This window comes from Nelumbo nucifera, chromosome 4 (assembly GCF_055504915.1).
Source record: "Nelumbo nucifera cultivar China Antique chromosome 4, China Antique-T2T, whole genome shotgun sequence".
Lineage (NCBI taxonomy): Eukaryota > Viridiplantae > Streptophyta > Magnoliopsida > Proteales > Nelumbonaceae > Nelumbo > Nelumbo nucifera.
Window position 1 is genome coordinate 30665067 of NC_142652.1, and position 22515 is coordinate 30687581.

At 39.6% G+C, this 22515-nt stretch overlaps 1 protein-coding gene across 1 annotated transcript; it reads right to left on the reverse strand.

Annotated features, from left to right (window-relative positions):
* Positions 1-465: 465 nt before the first annotated feature.
* On the reverse strand, positions 466-9423 carry ABCG7 (ABC-2 type transporter family protein). Its single transcript, XM_010245491.3, has 11 exons — positions 9043-9423; positions 8290-8480; positions 8055-8205; positions 7724-7856; positions 6171-6372; positions 5185-5461; positions 4175-4306; positions 3822-4042; positions 3089-3301; positions 2827-2911; positions 466-991 (listed from the first exon to the last, which is right to left on the reverse strand). Exons 1-11 carry the CDS (start codon positions 9313-9315, stop codon positions 683-685), a joined length of 2187 nt encoding a protein of 728 aa, XP_010243793.1. The 5' UTR covers positions 9316-9423; the 3' UTR covers positions 466-682.
* Between the last annotated feature and the right edge of the window lie 13092 nt (positions 9424-22515).

Sequence of the window (22515 nt, forward strand, 5' to 3'; positions counted from 1 at the left end):
ACTGCAATACCGTTTATACATGTGCATAAAAAAATATAACCATGGCAGAGAAATGAAAGAGTTCTAAACCGGGTAGTGAGTAGTCCTGCTCTCTTGGGTTCCAACACAGTAAGTCCCTCGCCAACTTAAGTGGGACTTCTACGCTTATGTCAGTAGAAGTTGCCAGCTAGCTTGAGGTTAAGTCTAGCTGGTTATAGCAGAGACCTGGGATCAAAGAGTTCGGATCTGCTGACCACAACACATTCCCGGCCACATTCACCCAGCCACACATTGAGAACATCAGTTTTACTTTACATAGCTAATATTCCCAATGTGCGGTTGAGTGAACGTGGCCAGCAATGTGTCAAGGTCAGTAGATCTGGCCTTGGATCAAATCATACCTTCACTAGGGTTGGGGGTTTTAGGGAGGGCTAGCCTCTTTGACTAGCCATTCTCCCCAAAAAAGAAAACAGAATAACTTGTATGTATAAAAAAAAAGAATACTAACCATTCCATATTTCCATCGTAGCCCTGGTTGGTTCTTTGATACAAATTATTAATTCATAAAGATGCAGTCCTGCTGATTACATGCCTCGCTCATACAGCCTCCAGAATAATAATGTCAATGCAATCATGGCGCACCGTTCCCAGTGTGACCTGCATCAAAGTCTGCAGAGGATAGACTAAACATATCCACAACTACCTACAAGCCTTCTAGGATAAATGGCTGGAATTGATCAACTGGAGGAGACTCGAGCTGTTGGCTTGGTTCGATTTGGTCAAGGAGAGGGGGTTCCAGCTGCTGGTATGGCTCAGGTTGTTCAGATGGAGGAGACTCAATCTTCTGATGCTGTTTCAGTTGATCAGGAGGAGGCGGCTCAAGCTTCTGGTATTTGGGTTTGTTCCTCTCAAGGAGAAGGTAAGTTGTGCAATACCAAAACAAGAGTATCCTACCCTGCGCCACCAGTGTTTCCCTAATATGACTCTCTCCAAAGGAGAGCCTCTCAAGCGCCTGCCAAACCCAAACACCAAACAAAAGAACAATGACTATATCAGGCAAAAAACCAAGAACAAAAAGAATATCAAATAATGAGCCCCATTACTGTTTTTCCATATTCTAATCTGATTTAGCAATAACAACGTTGAATTTGGTCGACTATATGAAATGTTCTCCACATGTAATTTCTTTTCTTATGGCCTAATAAACATGTTCTTCCACAAGGAATTTGATCTTAATCTTAGCCAAAAAGGCCGAGAAAGAATTTAATCTTGGGTTGCACTAGAGGCCCTTAAAAAAGTGTAAAATGGTCTAACACAAACAAAAAAATAATGAGTATATCAGGCAAAAAACCAAGAACAAAAAGAATATCAAATAATGAGCCCCATTACTGTTTTTCCATATTCTAATCTGATTTAGCAATAACAACGTTGAATTTGGTCGACTATATGAAATGTTCTCCACAAGTAATTTCTTTTCTTATGGCCTAATAAACATGTTCTTCCACAAGGAATTTGATCTTAATCTTAGCCAAAAAGGCCGAGAAAGAATTTAATCTTGGATTGCACTAGAGGCCCTTAAAAAAGTGTAAAATGGTCTAACACAAACAAGTACCAAGTTACCAACTACCAGCCCTCATAGTCATATTTAGGATACCATGTGAAAGTGAAATCATTAATGTATTATTAGAAACATAGAGTAACACATTAAGGGATAAAATGAGAGAAAGTAGACGAAGATGGCTTAAGCATATATATAGACTACCATTGCACTAGTGAAGGAATGATCTAATGCAAGTTGGGAATCCTAAAACAGTTTGTCAAAGAACAAAAAGTTATTGATTGTTACAATCATATATTTTGGATTTTGTGTATGGGTTCCCTCTTAGGGCTATTTTGCAACTTCCCCCCGCCCCCCTCCCCATCTAGGTATAAATTTTTCTTATCATACTAATCAAGGTTAAGGTGGCTGCCCCTCCACCTGTGATTTCAGGACTAGAAGGGAAAAATGACTCAATTTCAATTTAGATATTTTAAGTGATAGCTGCATCTCCTACCAAAGTTTTTCAATACTTAAATATATCACTAGAATTTAAATCCTCATAGGCTTTTTCACTGGGTTGCTTTTTGGCTAAACCAACGAACATCATGTTGGCTTTGTAGGTGTTATCAAGTCTAGAGGCTCAATTTCTCCTTTCATGATAAGATTTCTCTCAGATCCATATGTCCTTAGAAATGACCGAGTAATGTACTGTTATATCCTCAATAAAGAGAAGAAGAAAGAAATAGAAATCAAGGAATAAATAAAACAAATTAAAAGAGACTTATTGGGGAAAAAATATAAGTTTCGATAATGCAACAGGAAAATTTATTTATTTTGGATTGTCAGGGGGTTGCTTTTAGAAAACATTGTTTTTCCCTTAAGTTTGCATTTTTATCAGTAAATTTGAAAGTATTTCTTTTATGATAATTCTCTCTTCTACCTAGGAATAAGCGTATTCCGGTTGAAACTGAAAAACTGAACCAAATTCGTTTTTTGGTTCAGTTATTTCAGTTTCGGTTTCAGTATTCAGATATGAAAATTTGGTTAACTGAAAAAACCGAATTAACCAAATCTTATTTTGTATATATGAAATTCAGTTTTAACCAAAATAATCACATAAGAAATTCAGTTCAGTTATTTAGCTATTGCCTTAATTCAGTCAGTTCAGTTTTCCCTCTTAGGCATTCAGTTAATTTGGTTCAATTTTTTACTAAATAAACCGAATGCTCACCCCTACTTCTACCAAAGATAGGATATTCCATTTTACTACAGTTGACATCAAAATGGATCTGGTTCAATTTCTCTACCTGCTCTCCAGTTTGAATGTCAAATGAATGCTGATGATCAAATTGAAGACCTCTAAATTCATTGATGCAAAGTCCTTGAAAAGCCCTGAAACAATGAATAAAACCCAAAGATAAGATGAGCATTGGCACATCCATCAAGTTGCATGAAATTTGGGAAGCATGTTTTGTACCAAGAAAAACATAATTTGGGAAGCATGTTTTGTACCAAGAAAAACATAATTTGGGAAGCATGTTTGATCCAACTTATTAATGAAATGCTTACCATCTTATAAGAGACACCCGTGGAATCCAGCGGAAGATGATTGGTGTGTTATCAGCATTTACATAATAACCACCAAATACAATAAATACAGTCATAAGGGATGGTCCCAAGGCCATTGCTGCTTCTGTAGTTGGAACCATAGCCCCGACAGTGAGACCCATTGCAGATGCAGCAAATGATTCTATTGTAACAATTCCACAGAACTTTCCAAATCTGAAAAGTCAAAGTTAAAGGTTAATATCTTCCAACTGAGACAAGGGGCCACTTTGCAGGTTTGAATTTGAAGCTACAAAAATGCCAAAGATTAAAAATCTACAAATTGGTTCTAACACGAAAAATGATGTATGAAAAAAATGTGCTTTTATAGTCTGACCAGAATGGCTTGCAAATCCATATTTGCATAATTGTTGGATGGTAGAGGTATTTTAGTATCAGTATACTTTTTCCTCAACCATTTCTTCCCACTGACTGCAGTTAGTCTGTATTGGAACAGAACTGATAATTTCTCCAGATGTAGTCACATGGTTAGTGAATGGAAATTTTGCATGTAACCTTGGGGCCTTTTGGACCTTGCCCTGATAAATATAATTCATTCAATATATTTGCTCCTGAAGGAAAATTTCTGACTCTTATCTTATAAAATACAAATCAACAGAATAAACAATCAATTTTTAATGCAACAAATCAAAGAAACTAAATTGCAAGTGGACTTGTTCCGCAGTGGGCAACTTACCTAGATAAAGTAGGATGAAGATGTGCCATGGGATACAAAATCCCACCAAACAATAATGGAAATGCTGCACCAACAGGGATTTCAGCCAACAATTTAGAAAGTAAATATGGCCCTAATGCATAAGATCCCTTGGCACGCTCTCTATCTACAATTGCACGCTCCTTTGGGAAAACACCAACAGTTTTGGTAAGTGCAGCCATTGCGGTGTTTATGGCAGCAACCTTCAAAATCAGAAAATTCCGAAGGAAAGAAAATATTAAGCACTAAATAAATAACCAAGACAGGTAGGGAAAATGAAACAGGCATCATTCAAAGATAGAAAATGAAACTGGTAATGAGAACCACATAGGTACCTGAAGTAGACCCATCCTGTCCTGTATAGATGTCTGGGATCTTCCCATACGCCAAAAGACTGACCCAAATATTAAAGCTGATGCAATAGACATTCTTGCTCGAACTTTATTTGTAGGTCCATCTCGAGAAGCCTACGCAAAATATTGTTGGAAAATCAGCCACTGATAAATAAGTTAAAAAAGACTTGAAACTGGTGATGATTGTTTAAATAGTTTGATCTCTGCAGAGAGGCTACAAGACTAATTCTGATGGTGCTCATATATACACAACCACATTATAAAGAAACTTCTTTCCTAAGTACTGTTAAATGATTTGGTCTTTGTATATCAGCTACAAGACTAGTTCTCATGGGTCATGGATGCATGCCATCACATTTTAAGAAGTTTCTGTCCTAATAACACTCATACAAAATATGGAAGTCAAATTTCAGTGGACTAAGAGGTGTGCCAATTCCTTGGCAGACTCTTGGGAGGGTTAAGAGTTTTAACCCCCTCCCTTTGTATTTTTCTATATTAATATCTCTTAATAAAAGTATTTGTTATTTATCAAAAAAAAATAACACTGATGAGTTTGTAACTCTAGATTGATGCACGAGGGAAGAACACCAATCAAGCTAAAAGGCAAAATGAAAAGTTTATAAGATGGCTATAAGATTGGTGGTGTGGCCTTGAGCAACATGCCAAAAAAAAGTGTGACAAAGGTGTAAAACGTCAAGGAGCTAGAGGCAGGTGACAAGCACATGGGTTTGTAGTATTAAGTATGAACAATGATTTGGGGGCTTACAGTTTAATAATGTACATGGCCAATGACAAAAAATAGGATTGATGTAACCAACCCCGTATAGTTGGGATAAAGATTTTTTAGTTGAGTTGTGTTGAGTTCACATAGCAATAATAAAAGAATCACAAATACTGAACTAAAGTCTGAGTCAGTGTTAAAATAAAACAGAATTATAATCACAAATTGAAATTTAAATGAAAATTTTGGAAGAAGGAAAAAAAATCAATGCCTGCACCCATGCCCGTTTAAGGAGCAACCAGAACTGCCTCCACCAAGCACCTTTCTTCGTGGCAACAGATCTCCTGCTACTTTTTGTGGTATACATATAGCCATCCCTTCTGGTAATTGGAGTTGCATAAATAATGGTTGACGTCTTCTGTGCAAATGCCTCAACAAGACCATCAATTCTCTTTTGGGAGGAGTAAACAGTTTCAGAAGAACTATAGTCGACAGATATCAGATCGGCCAGAAATTCAGCAGGATTCACATGATCTGGACATTGATATCTGTTCAATAATGACTAATTAGTTTCTATTAGAAAAAAAAGTACCATAATCTGTTAAAAGTTGAAGGACAAAGGGCTAGGGATAGAGCAAAAAGGACATGGGTTGAAGTAGTAAGGAATGATTTAAGTAATCATAATTTAACACATGATCTGGGCATTGATATCTGTTCAATAACCACTAATTAGTTTCTATCAGAAATTAAATATCAGAAAAGAAAAGGCCATAATATGTTGCAATTTGAAGGGGAGAAGGGCTAGGGGTAGACGTAGACCAAAAAGGACATGGGTTGAAGTGGTAAGGAATGATTTAAGCGCTCATAATTTAACAAAGGCTTGGATGACGATGATGAAAAGAAAAGAATATAGATGCATCAAAATTTCTGTCAAAGAATGTTGCAATGAAAATTATAATAATTTAAGGAACAGTCAAAATAATCTGACAGAAATTGAATATGAAAACATCAGAAGTAAGAGCTTTATGTGATCTCATGTCAAAAAGGAAACTCAGTTATGCACGATCAACGACTGAAATAAATACCAGAAGGAAACTTCAACATGGTAGAAAACTATATGAGGACAATTCATCCAAATATAAAAAACCATAAATTTCAGCTAGCATGAACTAAGTTAGGAAAACAGTAAGAACAAAAGATTAGTAATAATGAGCTTTAAATAAAAAAATACAAGAAAATATAGGGTCAGCTAACAACCCAAATTTTGAGAAATATGACAGCGGTTCTTCACGAGCAGGCCCTGCATAAATGAGTGCACCTTCTGCTAGCAGCACAATGTCATCAAATTTTGCATATACTGAACCTCTAGGTTGATGTATGGAACAAATAACAGTATGCCCATCCTGTGCTAGTTGTCGGAGTGTCTCCATCACCCTTTCTGCCTGGAATGCATCAAGTCCTGCATGCACCACAAGCATTTTCATCAAATAGGACCAACCATCTGTTATTGCTAGAATGGCAAATCCCAACAGGATGGATGTAGCATGTACTCCAATATATGTTAGTTTTATGTCTTCCTGAACTTACTGGTGCACTTCACAGACTGGAATTTGTCTGAAACTTGACTAACATGACATGGTCAAAGAAACATCATACATCACTTTGTAGACTTGTAGTGCATGTTTTCAGTCATCTCAAAATTCTCTAAATGGTAACTCTACCATCCTCAAGTTTAACAATATTTTTTTCCTGCTCTTGGGTAAAAGTTAAAAACTATGAAAACATATTAAACTCATTTTTTTTTGATAAATAACATATTAAACTCATATTAGAAAAAGAGTTGCTTCTTTCCATAAGAAATCCCTACATCATTTAAACTCAAGTCAACAAGCTGCATAGAATTTGCAACCAGAAGTGGTAGAGTTTATTTCATATTAGTTAGGCTTCATACAATTTCAATTAAACAATAATCACCATATTGCCAACCAAAAGCAGGTGCTGCTTCCAACTCTTTGCTCATGGACTTGCAGAATATCAGGATGTTGCTTTGGAAAAAAAAGGAGGAAAATTAAGAGAATACCAAACAAAGTAGCATAACACCTCAAGACCTTGCATGCATGTTTATTAAGAAATAGGAGAAGGAAAAAATAATTACACAACTTGGCAGTTGATGAATCTAAACTACAAGATTGGTTTCAGTGGAGACATGCTGCCATCAGATTTTTCACTTTCAAAAAGAAAATAACTTACCCCTACTCACATATTTCCTTTTTAGCCCAGGCTAATTCATATGTTTCTTGAAGCCTCTAGCTTTAAACCATACATTTCACAGGTAAAAAAAAGAAGGCAGTATAGGGACTCCAAAGCAATCAATAAGGACAGCAAAGGAGAGTAAGCCAGTCAAAGAAGCTCCTTGTAGGAAAGGTTTAGAAAATGATGAACCTCCCACACAGAAAGAAGTTAACAATGACTTATTAGTGTTTTTTATACCATCTAAAGGGAGATTTTAAATACTTTGGAATCTTAAAACTTGGACATCCATAAGCAAGAAGTAATTATACTCCTTTCTTCATTTGGAACAAAAAAAAAAAAAAAGAAAAAATAATTTCTCAAAGCCACCTAATAAGATCAAATGGTGGATCCTAAAATAGGACAAAATATGGCAGAGATATCCCTTTGCAGATCACCCTGCAAGGCTGCGACTACACTGAAAATCATAAAAATGAGGCAGACCAAGTTATAAAATCCAAGGTTAGTGCTACAGATAAAGTAAAGAATAACTGATGGCAACTTTCAAAATAAAAACCTACCAGTTGTTGGTTCATCTGCAAATATAACAGATGGGCTTGCAATCAGTTCACATGCAAGTGATAGGCGTTTCTTCTCTCCCCCACTGACTCCGCGAACTTTTGCATCACCAACATTGGTATCAGCACAATTGACCTTTCAACACAAGAAAATTAAAAGCATTAACCAACAAAAAGATGTTCATAATTTTCAAGATTGTTGCTGACCACTTGGCATGTTGTACTTGTTCAAAGCAAGAACAGCTGCCAACTTGAAGAACAAAGGATTATCCAAAACCAAATACAGACAAAAACACCAGTACTCTAATTGTGGTATTAGTGAAGCCAGTCTTACCAGGCCCAGACGGAAAAGTAGACTGTTCACATATTCTTCCCTCTCATCAACTGATAATTTATTGGAAAGTTGGAGCTCGGCAGCAAGAGAAAGTGTTTCCCGCACTGTTAGCTGCGAGAAAAAGAGGTCCTCCTGTCTCACATAGGCAAACCTGCCAAAACAAGAAATGATACTAAAATTGATAACAACCACAATGAAATGAATCAATCACATGAGTTATTGGAATTCAACATACTTAAAAGCCTCCTTTGATATTGGCTGCCCATTGACGTCCAGAAGGCCTGACAGATGCAATCTTGGTGATGCTGTGAGCTGACCTGCAAGAACATTTAGCAAAGTCGTTTTCCCTGATCCTGAGGGTCCCATGATCGCCAGCAGCCTGCCTGGGTTTGCTTCTCCACTCACATTCTTAAGCAAAAAACGCACCTACAAGAATTAAGGAAATACATAGATAAATAGAGTAAACAATACTGCATGAATCTGCTCATAATTGAAGTAGTAACAACGCGAACACATTAGGTTCGCGCAACAGAATTTGGTCATTCCTTTTGGTTTCGCTCACATTTTCCAGTAACTTGTAGGCTCCAAAATTAAATAAAACATTTGTTTTTTAAATGAAATAACATATTTATTCAACTCTGGATGTTAGAAGATTATCAGAATTCACACCGATCAACAATAAAGATCATCAGAATTAATCAACAGAAGAATCATTGTCTTTGTTTTCTTTTTTCTATTGTTAATAACCCAAGGGGGATAAAGTTATTCGGACTACAAGCATGTTATCCAAAAAACTTGCATTTCCCTCTAACGTACGCTTCCCCAAGACCAGGTCAAGCACTTTGAAACAGAACTATAAGAGAAAACCTCGAAGCTCCTGCTATCATGCGCTTCTCAAAGGATAACAATAAACCCCACGCATAACAATAAACAAGAAGCGTAACCGAGTAACGGAAGAGTCAAGACGAATACGAATGAGTAAGCTTACCATTTTGCCGGATTTGTCTGAAAGGGAGCAAGTAATGTTCGTCCACCGAATTGTAACGGGAGTGACTTTTCCCGTGACTGGGGCTTCTCCTCCGTCATCTTTTCCGGGGTAGTCATCGTCGCCGTCAGCCTCATTTTCCGGCAATAGCGCAGGGCCTGGGCCAGAGAACAAACGAAGCAAAAGAGCTGCTGCTACGGCAGCCAGTATCTGGCCCACACCTTTCCCGCCGAGACCCACAATCTGGCCCACTCGCTTCCCGCCGAGCATAACCATCTCCACTTCTTCAGTTCTCTTCTTCCTTGTTCCTCTCCCCGTGAAGGCGTGGAGCGTAAATGAATGTGTTACTGAGCTAAAGATATTTTATCTGTTCTATTATCTTGAATTTTAATTTCCGTTTAATTATATGATCTAACTTCTAGGGTCCAACGGCTACGATTTTGTATGTGACAAAAACAGCCTTTAACAAACAGCGACAAACTTCTGAACCGGATCTAGAACATCTCCCCTGTCCTTCACGGCGAGATGTTCCCGATGTACGGATGACATAACTGTTGGAACCCTGCGTTGGGATCAGATCGAAAACCCCGGTTCCCGGAAGCAATTCCATCATTCCACGGTCTTTGGTCTGTTTGACAGTTGGGTCGCAAAACTAGCATGTAAGTGCTATGAACAGCATTGAAATCATAAGCACCAAGAAATACAAAGCATTACAACCGCACATCGGGATCATCTCTCGTAATTGTATATTGTTATGTGCAAGAGATGCTCCTGATGAGCGGATGTAGTGTCCTGTGAGTAGAGCTCCCATAGGTAGCGCCTCCTCCGACACCCACGTGTCCTTCACGAACCAAACGTGGACGTAAATGTGAGTGTGGACGGTGAGACTGGATCTGCTCCCCACACAGGGCGCCTCATTCGCGTCTCACATGCACACCGTATCATGCATCGGAAACATCTCACTTATAAGTTATTATTATGTCCTTATTCGCTGATTGAGGTTACTACAGTATAGTTGCAGCCAAGGCAGATCTGACGCGTGACACGTGACATAATAAAAAGCTTGTTTTTAAAACAAAACAATCACCATGTCAGCAAAACCATTGGGCAAAGTTTTTTTTTTTTTTTGGAAATTATCTAAAACTCACACCCATTTTAGCATTTGTTGGTGATGTTTGACACCGTAGCGTTTTATAAGCATTCAGTTTTATAAGTGGGCCCTAATTTAATTTGTTATATTTATTTAATTTTTTGAAAAATAAAAAAATGGTTGCAATTTAAGTGGGCATTTAAAATGATTTGGCTTAATATTAAATATTTTATAATGATAACTTTGTGACATCTCAAAAAATATTTTTCAAATGAGAAAATTTCAGATTAGTACCTTATATTTTGGGTCTAGTGCCATTTGATCCTCCAATTTTAAACACGATATCCAATACCTAAACTTTTAAAATGCAACAATTTAGTATTTGTCGTTAATCAACTGTTAAGTGGCATATGAAAAAATATAAATGCCCTCAAATGTCATTAACGGGTTGTCGAAGCCCTCAAAATTATTACTAGTCCCACAATAAAATATTTGCAGTAAAAGTGGTTCTAGGTCGAATCCCACCGGGAGCAAATCATTAATCTCTTAGCTAAATAGATAATATTACTAAGTGGGAGAATTAAATACTAAAACTAAAAGAAGAAATAACAAACTAAACTAACAAGAGAAAATCAGTCTTACCGAATTCTGGTTCAAGGGTTCGGGTTGAATCGATGGCCATCGATCCTAGGTACATTTCAGCATTCTTGCAATTCAAGCATTTAACCTTAGATTTATTAGGATAGCCATAATAAACCTTGTATTTTCCTAATTCAGTTGACCAAACCCAGCATTTGATCAACACTTATCACCACTCAAATGGGTACGATAGCGTCCATATTAAATAGTGATAGCATTAAGATTTGTGAAAACAGTTAAACCAAAATAACAATAATTGAGATAGTTGCAATTACTGAATCTTGTTCCATCAATTCCTTTACGTTGAATCATGTTAAAACATTGGTCAAAGGCTGTCACGAACAATTGACCCAAAAAGAAATCAACCTAATTGCTACTTGCACCATTATTCGTAACAATTACGGATCACCGAAATCATGGATAGCAGTAGGAAAATCAACATTAATTCAGATTGTCAACTAATTAACATCAACAACCAATAAAAATATGCACAAGAATCAATGAATACTTGAATTAGAAAGCAAGAAAATAAAGTAACTACAGAACCTCACAATGACACAATCGAACCTCCCCCCTTGAACCAGAAAAAGAAGCTTAGCTACTCATGATCTGCGCAATCTCCATGCCTTTCTTCTCCATATCCGAACTGCTTTCTTGACCTTCTTGGCCTTTTGATGATCTCTTGGATCTTGGAATGACTGATGCTAGAGCTGGTTTGCCCCCCTCTTTATATAGCCAAAGGATAGGGCTATTTTCCAACTCCTTCTAGGAGATCATCTTATCTTTAGGGAGTCTTGATCTTCTTTGAACTAATCCTATCCTATCTCTTATCTAATCCCCAACATTCTTATCCTTATAGGATTACATTCAAAGTTTAGATCTAATAAGACTCTCTCCCTCTTGGGAGATTACATTCGAATTATGACTCTAGACTCTTGTATCCGAGTTGGGCTTCTCTGCTACTTGGGTTGCTTCCAGGTTCTTCTGCGAGTTGGGCTTCAGCTGTTAAATGGGCCTGCCTACGAACTTGCTCCGACTTTGGGCCCGGTTTCATACTTGATGCGGACTGAATCAGTCAAAACCCAAAACATAAAAGTTGTGGGCCTTTCTTTCTTCTTTCTAATGCTTCTTGAATTGCCCAATTCGGAGTCCGGAATTGTGAATTAGGCCCAGATCACTGACTGTCGCCGAAATTGTGCAAAATCACCCGAATTGGCCTGTTTCCTTCCAATTGCCTTCTTTATTGCCCTGAATCGAAATACAAGAGTAATGAGTCCATTTAAGTGCTAAATAAATGTAAAAGTGTGAATATTAGGGGATAAAAATAGGGTTCCTTTTGGTCTCATCTGTCATCTAATTTTCTTTATCTACCATCCAAATGTCCTCAAAACTAATACACTTTTCATTATCTTCTTCCTCAAGAAGATGAAATAGAGGTATAAGTTTTTGGAATCTACTCCGCAAAGTAGGACGAGTTCTTGTTTTGCAAACTGATCAACTGCTCGTCCACTTAGTGATCATCTTACTTCTAAACATAGTTGAGTGATAAGATAGCGGCCATGGGGAGGGTCAGCAGCACACATCATGTTCTTGGCATCCCACAACTGCTAGTCAACTCTGGGACAGTCAGAGCTTGATATTGTTGAGAACCACGTAAGGTCATGGGGCAAATCCAACCATAAAAAAGTGGAGACGGGAATGGAATTAAGTTCATGGCAAGCTTCCTCAAATAAGAGTTCAGCTGCCCAAGGAATTATGAGACAATGGTGACACCACTCATGGTTGCAGAGATCAAATGATTCAAATCGCAAAAGCTGGTAGTAGTAAGCTTGAGAATCCTGAAGCAAATATCATACAAAGCTTCATTATCAACAACCATACACTCATTTGTGTTTTCTACAAGCTAACGAACAAAAAGGGTTGCATTGTATGGCTCAACCACCGTATCCGAAAACTTTTGGGCTTAGTTTTGGAAGAGTACAAATTTAAATATATACAGTATAAATACATACAAAATAATACAAAATATAAGATTTTGCGCTCTACATATTTGCATTTGTACTCCTTCCAAACTCAGCCTTGGGGACGGGGAGACAAAAAATGCGAGCACCATCCGATTAGGGTACTCTTCCCTTATCTTTGAAATGAGCAAAGTACCCACACCAAAACCAGTTCCTCCACCTAGAGAGTGACAAACTTAAAATTAGGGGTCTTGATCGACAAGTTTTGGATTGGATTCAGTCTGATCCAAATCTTATCAAATCAGATTTGGACAGTCCATTATAATTATTGGATTGGGTCAATCCAAAATAAATTGGTCCATGTTTTTATTGGTTTGAATTGAACCTAAACCAAATTTCCAATAATCCGATCATGAGGTCAAACCCTTGTCTAATTTGAAATTGAACAAAACTAAAGTCGGCATAAAATCACTTTTATGAAAATATTTTTATGAAAGCATTTTACGAGAACACATTTACAAAGCACTTTTATAAAAGTACTTTTATGAAAGCACTTTTACAAAAATTACTTTTATAGAAGCAGTTTTATAAAAGCACTTTTATGAAAACACTTCAATAAAGGCACTTTTACAAAAGTACTTTTGTAAACGCACTTCTATAGAAGTATTTTTACACAAAAGCACTTGTATGAAATCACTTTTACAAAAGCACTTTTATAAAAGTACTTTTATAAAAGCACTTTTATGAAAGAACTTTTATGAAAGCACCTTTATGGAAGTACCTTTATAAAAGAACTTCTGCGAAAATACATTTATGAAAGCATTTTTACAAAAGCACTTTTATGAAAGCACGTTTATAAAAACACTTCCAAGAAAGTACTTTTATAAAAACACTTCTACAAAAGTAATTTTACAAAAGCATTTCTACAAAAATACTTTTATAAAAGTACTTTTATGAAAGCACTTTTACAAAAGTGCTTTTTCATTGCCAAAAAGGTATATTTTTGTAACTTTTAGATTTTCTTCATTTTAATATATTTTTATAATTTTTTATATGTTCTATTGTTTTATATAACTTTTGATATTTTCACTTTTATGAAAATATTTTTATGAAAGCATTTTACGAGAACACATTTACAAAGCACTTTTATAAAAGTACTTTTATGAAAGCACTTTTACAAAAATTACTTTTATAGAAGCAGTTTTATAAAAGCACTTTTATGAAAACACTTCAATAAAGGCACTTTTACAAAAGTACTTTTGTAAACGCACTTCTATAGAAGTATTTTTACACAAAAGCACTTGTATGAAATCACTTTTACAAAAGCACTTTTATAAAAGTACTTTTATAAAAGCACTTTTATGAAAGAACTTTTATGAAAGCACCTTTATGGAAGTACCTTTATAAAAGAACTTCTGCGAAAATACATTTATGAAAGCATTTTTACAAAAGCACTTTTATGAAAGCACGTTTATAAAAACACTTCCAAGAAAGTACTTTTATAAAAGCACTTCTACAAAAGTAATTTTACAAAAGCATTTCTACAAAAATACTTTTATAAAAGTACTTTTATGAAAGCACTTTTACAAAAGTGCTTCTTCATTGCCAAAAAGGTATATTTTTGTAACTTTTAGATTTTCTTCATTTTAATATATTTTTATAATTTTTTATATGTTCTATTTTTTTATATAACTTTTGATATTTCGTTCGGTTTGGATTGGATCCAATTCAGTCCATTTACATTTTAATGGATTTGATTGGATTTTGTTTGTATTGGATTTGAACTAGATTGGGTCCAGTCCATTTGTAAGTGAACTCACATTGGATTGGATCGGGTTGGATCAAATCCAATCCAATTGACACCTCTACTTGAAATCCCTGAAGACAATCACAATTCTCAGCCTCCTTCCTTAAGACATCAAGAACGGAATCGATAAGCTCTACAAGCACCCTTCATCTCTCTCTCTCTCTCTCTACCGTCTTGTCTCTCTCCAGCAGTCTCTCTTCAAGATCTGATTTGGGTCACAACACTGTTTTAGTCTTAACTCTCAAGGTATAAGACAATGAACATGATAGTTTTGACATCTTAAAAGTTTAAAACTGCACATGTCATCATGTGATATGGATAACCAACGAGCTACTAATGATAGGTACTAAATTGACACATTTTGAAAGTTCGGGTATTGGATTGTCACATTTTAAAGTTCAGGGGCCAAAATGGCACTAGGCCCAAAGTACATGGTACTAACTGGAAATTTTTCCTTTTCAAATTTCAATGTGCCATGTCACCAGGGTGATTCAGGACAACTAAGGTGATTCAAAAAAAATTGACATTTCAAGAAACCCTCCTTTCTCGAATCCCAAAGCTAATAATTGCAAAAATAGTTTTTTTTTTTAGAAATAGGGCTGTCAAATGCTATTTTTTTTACCAATTTCATTTAATTGTTGATGTGGCGCACATTACACATCAACAGAAATGGAATGCTTGCGAAATGCTCTGGTTACAAACACCTACTGAGTTTTCTTTTTTAAAAACTCACCTTCCATTTGATCACTGTTAGGGGTGGATTCAAGCCGAGCCGAACCAAATAGTACGAGGCTTGAGCTCGGCTTGCCAAGGTTGTACAAGGCTCGAGTTCAAGCTCAACTTGAGAAAAAAGGTTTTATAAAATTAAAAAATTATATATAAAAAATATTTTTTTATTTGATATTTAAAAATTAAAAATTATAATATTTTTATTATATATATTATTTTCTATAATTTTATTATATATATATAATTGAGCATGTAAATTGGGCTCGAGTTCGGCTCGAAGCTCAATTGAAACCAAGCCAAGCCGAGCTTGAGTAGCTCGTGAAGAGCTCGACTCGTGGCCACCCCTAATCACTGTTAATGATCATTGAAAAAAAGGAAAGTCCAGTAATCCATCCACTTAACTAGAAATTCTAACATCAAAAGCAAATTTTGTAGCTGCTTCTCAACTTCAAAACAACAATTACAAATGGCTCCAAAACCCCCCTTTTTCTACAATAGACTTGTTGAATCGAACTGCTGAATAATTTGTTTTAAAAGGTTTACTCTACTCATAGATATCAGAGTTGAAGGAAGAATAAAACAAAAGCTTTTCTAAATGAAATTATTTCAATGTTGCAATAGCATAGCACGTTTCAAGGAAACATCAAATTTGGATTCAATGGTTAGATAAAGAACAACATAATTGGCATAACATATATATTTTCACAATAGCAGCCTTGGTTATGTTATGAAGAAGGAACTTCAGGAAGATATGGGGTTCATTTCTTAAGTCATAAAGGAGCTTAGATTTGTTTGGAGGGACGATGAAGGTTGTAGGGGGGTCTCAAGACCAATGTTTTCAACTCGTCATTAACCTGGTTGGTCGAATCGTTCAAATCATCACCCGACCAGGATTCTGGGTGTAGTTCAATCAAGACCCGTTAAATGGTCAAAACCGTTCGACTATTGACCCATTTGACTTGGTGACCGGGTCACGGGCTGCACACTCAATGCACACAAACTTTCGGAGGCCATAACTTTGCACTCCGATGTTTGATTGGAATACTTTTTTAATTTTGGGTAGCTTTTCGAGATCTATGCATCCCAATGGCGTCTTGTCCTGCTATTTTTGCAAAAAAAAACCCTTTTTTGACCTCAAATTGTAATTTTTAATATTACTATAAATAAAAAATTAAAAGCTAAATTAGAAAACAAATTAAATATAAAATAATACATATAACATATCTAAAACATATTTCTACATTATTTATTGCTAATATATATTTATACACATATATATACATATATGCACAAATATATGTATATATGTATTAAATGTATATATATATATATATGCATGTACGTATGTATTAATACATATATATATGCTGATGTGGCATGGTCTGAATCGTCCAACCCGACCGATCAAACTGGTGACCCGCAACCCAGAGGCAAAATAATTTGGCCTTTGGGTCGGTTTTTAAAACATTGTTCAAGACTCAAACTCAAGTTGAAGATGACATTGTTTCAAAATTTAACAATGTCATCTAACACAATGGTAGTAAGGCATTTTAAGTCCATTTAGACACCTCAAGGAATATTTAAGTCTTTAACCCTAAAAATATAATATATTATTAATATATAATATTAATAATATAATTAATATATTATAATATTTCTTTTCAAATTGATCTTCCTGCTTTATATAAGGACTAGGCTCAGGCTCGGGCCTGATCATTTTTTATTAATAAAGAGGCAAAACCCAGCCTACCCCAAACCTATGAATAGGTTTAGCTGAAACTAAAGTTGTGTGCAATGTCAATGGGTGTTGGTGGATACTACTACTACTACTACCACTACTACTACTACTACTACTACTACTACTAATAATAATAATAATAATAGTAATAATAATAATAATATCTTTATCAAATCCATGAAACCAAGTAATAGAGACATACCCATGTTGTCATAGAAAGTTATAGAAAGTTATAGAATGTTATATTTACCTGAAAGCTTTTCGGTATGTTATAGAATGTTCAATTTAAACATTTCTAGTATTTATATATTTTTGTGTAATATATAAATATAGAATATCAGGGATTTATGCATATTTTTTTACAAAATTTTTGTACTATCTATAATTTTGATTTTTATCGAATTTTAAATTTTTATTGTTTAAATATGACAACATGAGTTGACCCACATGACTCTAAAAGAAGAATGCTTTCTGATGGAGAGTGATTTGGCCCGACCTCGTAGCTCAGGTACACATGGGCGTGACCTTGCTCAAATAGTGACTCAGCATGACAGCGCAACGGGCGTGAGCACAACTCGGAGGGGAAGTCCCACCGAGTTCAGCACGACAACTCAGCAGGTAAACTACTCGCCAAAAGCCGCCTTGTCTGCACCTCCTCCCCGGGGTTAAGGCACTTCGAGGGGTCCCGAGTTCGGGGCACCCTGACCCCTTTTGAGACCCAAGCTCCTCTCAGTGGACCTCAGGCCACCCCCAAGCAAGAATGCACCGATTCTTCTTCGGACGCCCCGAGGCACAAAGACCTCGGGTCGGCTAGCTCGGCATAACTGGCTACAGGCAGCCCGTCACTCAAAGGACAGCCCAGCTCAGGGTAATTCGCAGGAGAACAGTTCGGTATACCACAGGAGGGCTTCCTGCCCGACCACCGTACTCGACAAACCTGCGAACAGCAGGCATGTCCCCTCGCTACGCCTGCCACCTTTAGAAAGGCGTCCCACACCTGACAGACACGTACCCTGCACCACGGCCCCGCGCGTGCCACCTCAGCCCTGCCTGTAACGGCTGTGGCAGGCTGACAGGGGTGGTTATACCTGCCCTGTCAGAAGTCAGAGGGCCTAAAGCAACGAAATTCAGTTATAAGGAGCTTATTCTCAAGGAACAAGGTATCTTGAATCACTAGCGCAACCTACACTCTTAGTTTTCGTTCTCCTTCAGGTTCTTGCACACAATACTAACTTAAGCATCGGAGCATTCCTGCCGGGAAACCCCCCGGGAGTTCTTCCTCTTTCCTCTCATTTTAGGTACCTCTCAGGAGCCACGCGAGCGCCAGCTAGGAGTGATCGGATTGTGCTACATCATTTGGCATCGTCTATGGGAAGCGCTTCAAAAGGCCTTTCTCTCTAAACTCTTTCAATTTTTTTTCCTCCTTGAAACAATCCAACGCTCATGGCTTCCTCTAGCAACGTCGGACGAAGCATGGAAATGGATAACTCCAGGGAACAACCCCAGCTTCCTACTATCTGTATCAGACAGTTCACCATCCCCCTCTCAGCGGACGGAATCCCTAGCTTGAACGTGCCCCTCACAATGGCACCTGTCATCGTCCCACTCCCTGCTACAGTCGGAACGACGTCCATCGAACCTTCGGTCGTGCCCCCAGCGGCCAGCCCGAACCAGCTGGAGGACCTGATGCAGTGCATGAGGGCCATGCAGGCTCAAATGCAACAGTTCCAACAACTTCAGCTCTATCAACAACATGTACTGCACCATGTCTCCCAGTATCAGTATCAGCAGCAGTTCCCCCAGCTGCCCCAACCTCAGCTTCAGCAGCCTCAACTCCCGCCTCAACGCCCAGCCTCGCAGCAAGCCAAGTCTCACCACCAGAGCGAGCACCCCTCCGGCTGAGGAGAGGCCCCCCAAAATCTCTCAAAAAATCAGGCCTCCCCCCACGACAGACGGGAGAGACCGGCTACCCCGATCTCACCGCGGGCAGATAGGTCGGGAGGACCCTGGCTCGGCAGGTCTACGTCGCCTCGACAGTCGAAGTTTGAAACCCCGATCCTTGAAAACCGGTTCGAGATCCTGGCAGCAGACTCCAAGCAGGACCCCTCTGTTCACAGCCATCACCAGCAGACCGGGCTACTCCCTGCGCAAACCATTCCGGAGAGCGCAGAGGTGAGCAGCACGAACGCTGAGCCCAGCAAGAAGCAGAGGCGCCGCCGCCGAGCTCGCCGATCTGTCACCCGCGATTTTCCCGAGCTCATGGGCAAAGAAGAGGTAAGCTCAGCCGAATCCAAAGCTCCCCTCCTCTCGGTTTCATCCCCCTATCTTCCGAACTCCTAACAATCCCAATGCCTAAGGACTTCAAGCTCCCCCCTCTTGACAAGTATGATGGGTCGTTCGACCCGAATGATCATGTAGATGCCTTTCAGTCACAGATGCACCTGGCGCGAGCCAGTGAGTCGTGCATGTGCGTGGCCTTCTCCACTACTTTCAGGGGAGCAGCCCGCATGTGGTACCGGAACTTGGCACCCGGGTCGATAAGAAGTTGGGCGCAGTTCGCACAAGCCTTCACGTCCCACTTCGTCACCAGCAAACGGTGCCCGCGAACTGAAGAAAGCCTCCTCAACATAGCACAAAGAGATGGAGAGTCCATCCGGAACTATATCAAGCGGTTCAATGACGCTTGTATGCAGATACCGCGCTTGGACCCCGCCGTATGCCTTGCAGCAGCCAAGAAGGGCGTGACGCACAAAGAGTTCAAGTGGCACATGGTCGTCAACCAACCCGTGACCATAACCGAGTTTCTGAAGCTTGCGGATAAGTTCATAGCCACCGAAGAGGAGATCAACCAGAAGGGCGAGGGTGCACCCGAAAAAAGAAAGAGAGAAGGAGAGCCTTCCAGTCAAGGGGACAACCAAAGAAAAAAGGAAACAATTCGGGGGGTAAAGCCGGGTCAATTGTTCTGAGCTCCTGTATCGGACCGAGCTGATTACACCCCACTGAACGCAAAGCGGGCCGAAATCCTAATGGCGGTCAAGGATGCCCCGTACGTGAAGTGGCCACCTCGTCTGAGGGGGAATCCCAATGAAATAAATAAGAGTTTGTATTGCAGTTTTCACAAAGACCACGACCACAGTACCGAGAGTTGTAAAAACCTTTACGACGAGATAGAGGAGCTCATCCGTCGCAAATATTTGAGAAACTTTGTACAAAATAATAATAATAACAATAGTAATAGAACAGGTCGACAAGGGGAATATGGTAAAGATGCTCCCGAGTCCAGCAGTAGGCCGGTCGAACAACCGCAGAGGCAGCCTCCAGAGGAGAGGCCAGTTCGGGGACCATCCACATGATAGAGGGAGGTTCGATCGTTGCGGGTTGCACTTCAGCAGCAGCTCGGACGTCTGTTCGTGAGGCCACCCGGGAAGGGCGGAACCCCTCAAAGCGGCCGAAGATGGGAGACCCAATTTTCTTCATAGAAGGCGATGCGCGAGGGGTCCACTACCCCCATGTTGATGCACTCGTAATAAAGCTAAGAATCAATGAGTTCGAGGTCAGGCGCGTACTTGTGGACTCAGGCAGCTCAGCCGACATCCTTTTCAAAGCTGCGTTCGACCAGCTTCAGTTGCAGAGAAGCGACCTGAGGCCTACGGACACCCCTTTAGTGGGCTTCAATGGAGAGGAAGTCCGCCCCCTTGGGAAAGTAACAGTACCTGTAGAGATCGGCACATGGCCTTGTGTGGTCAGATTTGAACACAACTTCCTGGTGGTAGCGACCCCCTCCCCCTGTAATGCCATAATAGGTCGACCGATCACCCATGTCCTACGGGCGGTGGTCTCCACTTACCACTTGGCTATGAAGTTCCCAACAAACTTCGGTGTGGGAGTAGCGCGGGGCGACAGCTCGAGTCCCACAAGTGCTACATTGCCGCCCTGAAGGGGAAAACCAAGGTGGCCGATGACCTCGAACTGAAACGACCCAAGGAGCAAGGCGAAGAGCGAGCCGCGCCCACGGAAGAAACAGTCACGGTCCCGACCTCAACAGCAGACCCAGCTCGGACGCTTCAGATCGGCGCTTCCGTCCAGGGGCCCCTACGATCCGAACTGGTAAGCTTTTTACTTCAAAATTTAGATATTTTTGCATGGTCCGCGGCAGAGATGCCCGGTATAGACCCCGAACTCATAACTCACAAGCTGAACACTGGTCTTGTAGTTAGGCCCGTTAGACAGAAGAAACGCAACCTAGCCCCGGAATGGTGGAAAGCGGTCGACGAGGAAGTTGAGAAGCTCCTCGCAGCGGACTTCATAAGACAAGTCCACTACCCGAGCTGGGTAGCCAACCCCGTTCTGGTAAAGAAGGCCAACGGCAAGTGGCGCATGTGCGTCGACTACACCGACCTGAACCGGACTTGCCCGAAAGACTGCTTCCCGGTCCCCAGAATCGACCATTTGGTGGACACGACCTCAGGGCATGAGTTGCTAAGTTTCTTGGACGCCTATTCGGGCTATAATCAAATCAAGATGGACCCGATGGACGAAGAAAAGACTGCCTTCATCACGGAATTCGGCCTTTACTATTACAAGGTTATGCCCTTTGGTTTGAAAAACGCTGGGGTAACCTTTCAAAGGCTCGTAAATAAATTGTTTGCGCCGTTAATCGACAGAAAAGTAGAATGCTATGTAGATGACATGGTCGTCAAAACTCAATTTTCACATGATTTAATAAAAGACTTGCATTCTATTTTTGAAATTTTGCGTAAGTTTAATATGAGATTGAACCCAAACAAGTGTGTGTTCGGTGTGACCTCGGGTAAGTTCCTAGGATACATCGTTAACCGGCGCGGCATTGAAGCCAACCCGGATAAGGTTAAGGCCATCTTAGACATGAGACCACCCCGTAAGTTGAAGGAGGTTCAGAGGTTGAATGGCCCCATAGCCGCCCTGAGCCGCTTCATGTCCAAATTGGCGGACCGCTATCTGCCGTTCTTTAAGGCAATCAAGAGCAAAGGGTTCGAGTGGACCCAAGACTATCAGCTCATATTTGACGAGCTCAAGAAATACCTCGCTAGTGTGTCGATCTTAACCCGACCCGAGGAGGGCGATGTTTTAGAATTGTACCTCTCGGCGAGCGACGAAGTGGTCAGTTCGGTACTAATAAAGGAAGTAGATCAGGTCCAACGACCCATCTATTATGTTAGTAAAGTATTGCAGGGAGCGGAGACGAGATACCCGGAGATAGAAAAGCTAGCGTACACACTGGTAATTGCAGCTCGGAAGCTCCGCCCGTACTTCCAGGCTCACACTGTTATTGTTCTCACTGACAAACCTCTGAGGCAAGTCTTACTTAAGCCCGAGGTCTCTGGTCGGTTGACGAAGTGGGCCATTGAGCTCAGCGAGTACGATCTCCAGTACAAGCCACGAACTGCCATTAAGGCCCAAGCTTTGGCAGATTTCATCGCCGAGTGCACATTCGGCTCTGAAGCCCCTAGGTCGGTTGAGCATGAGGCTCCCA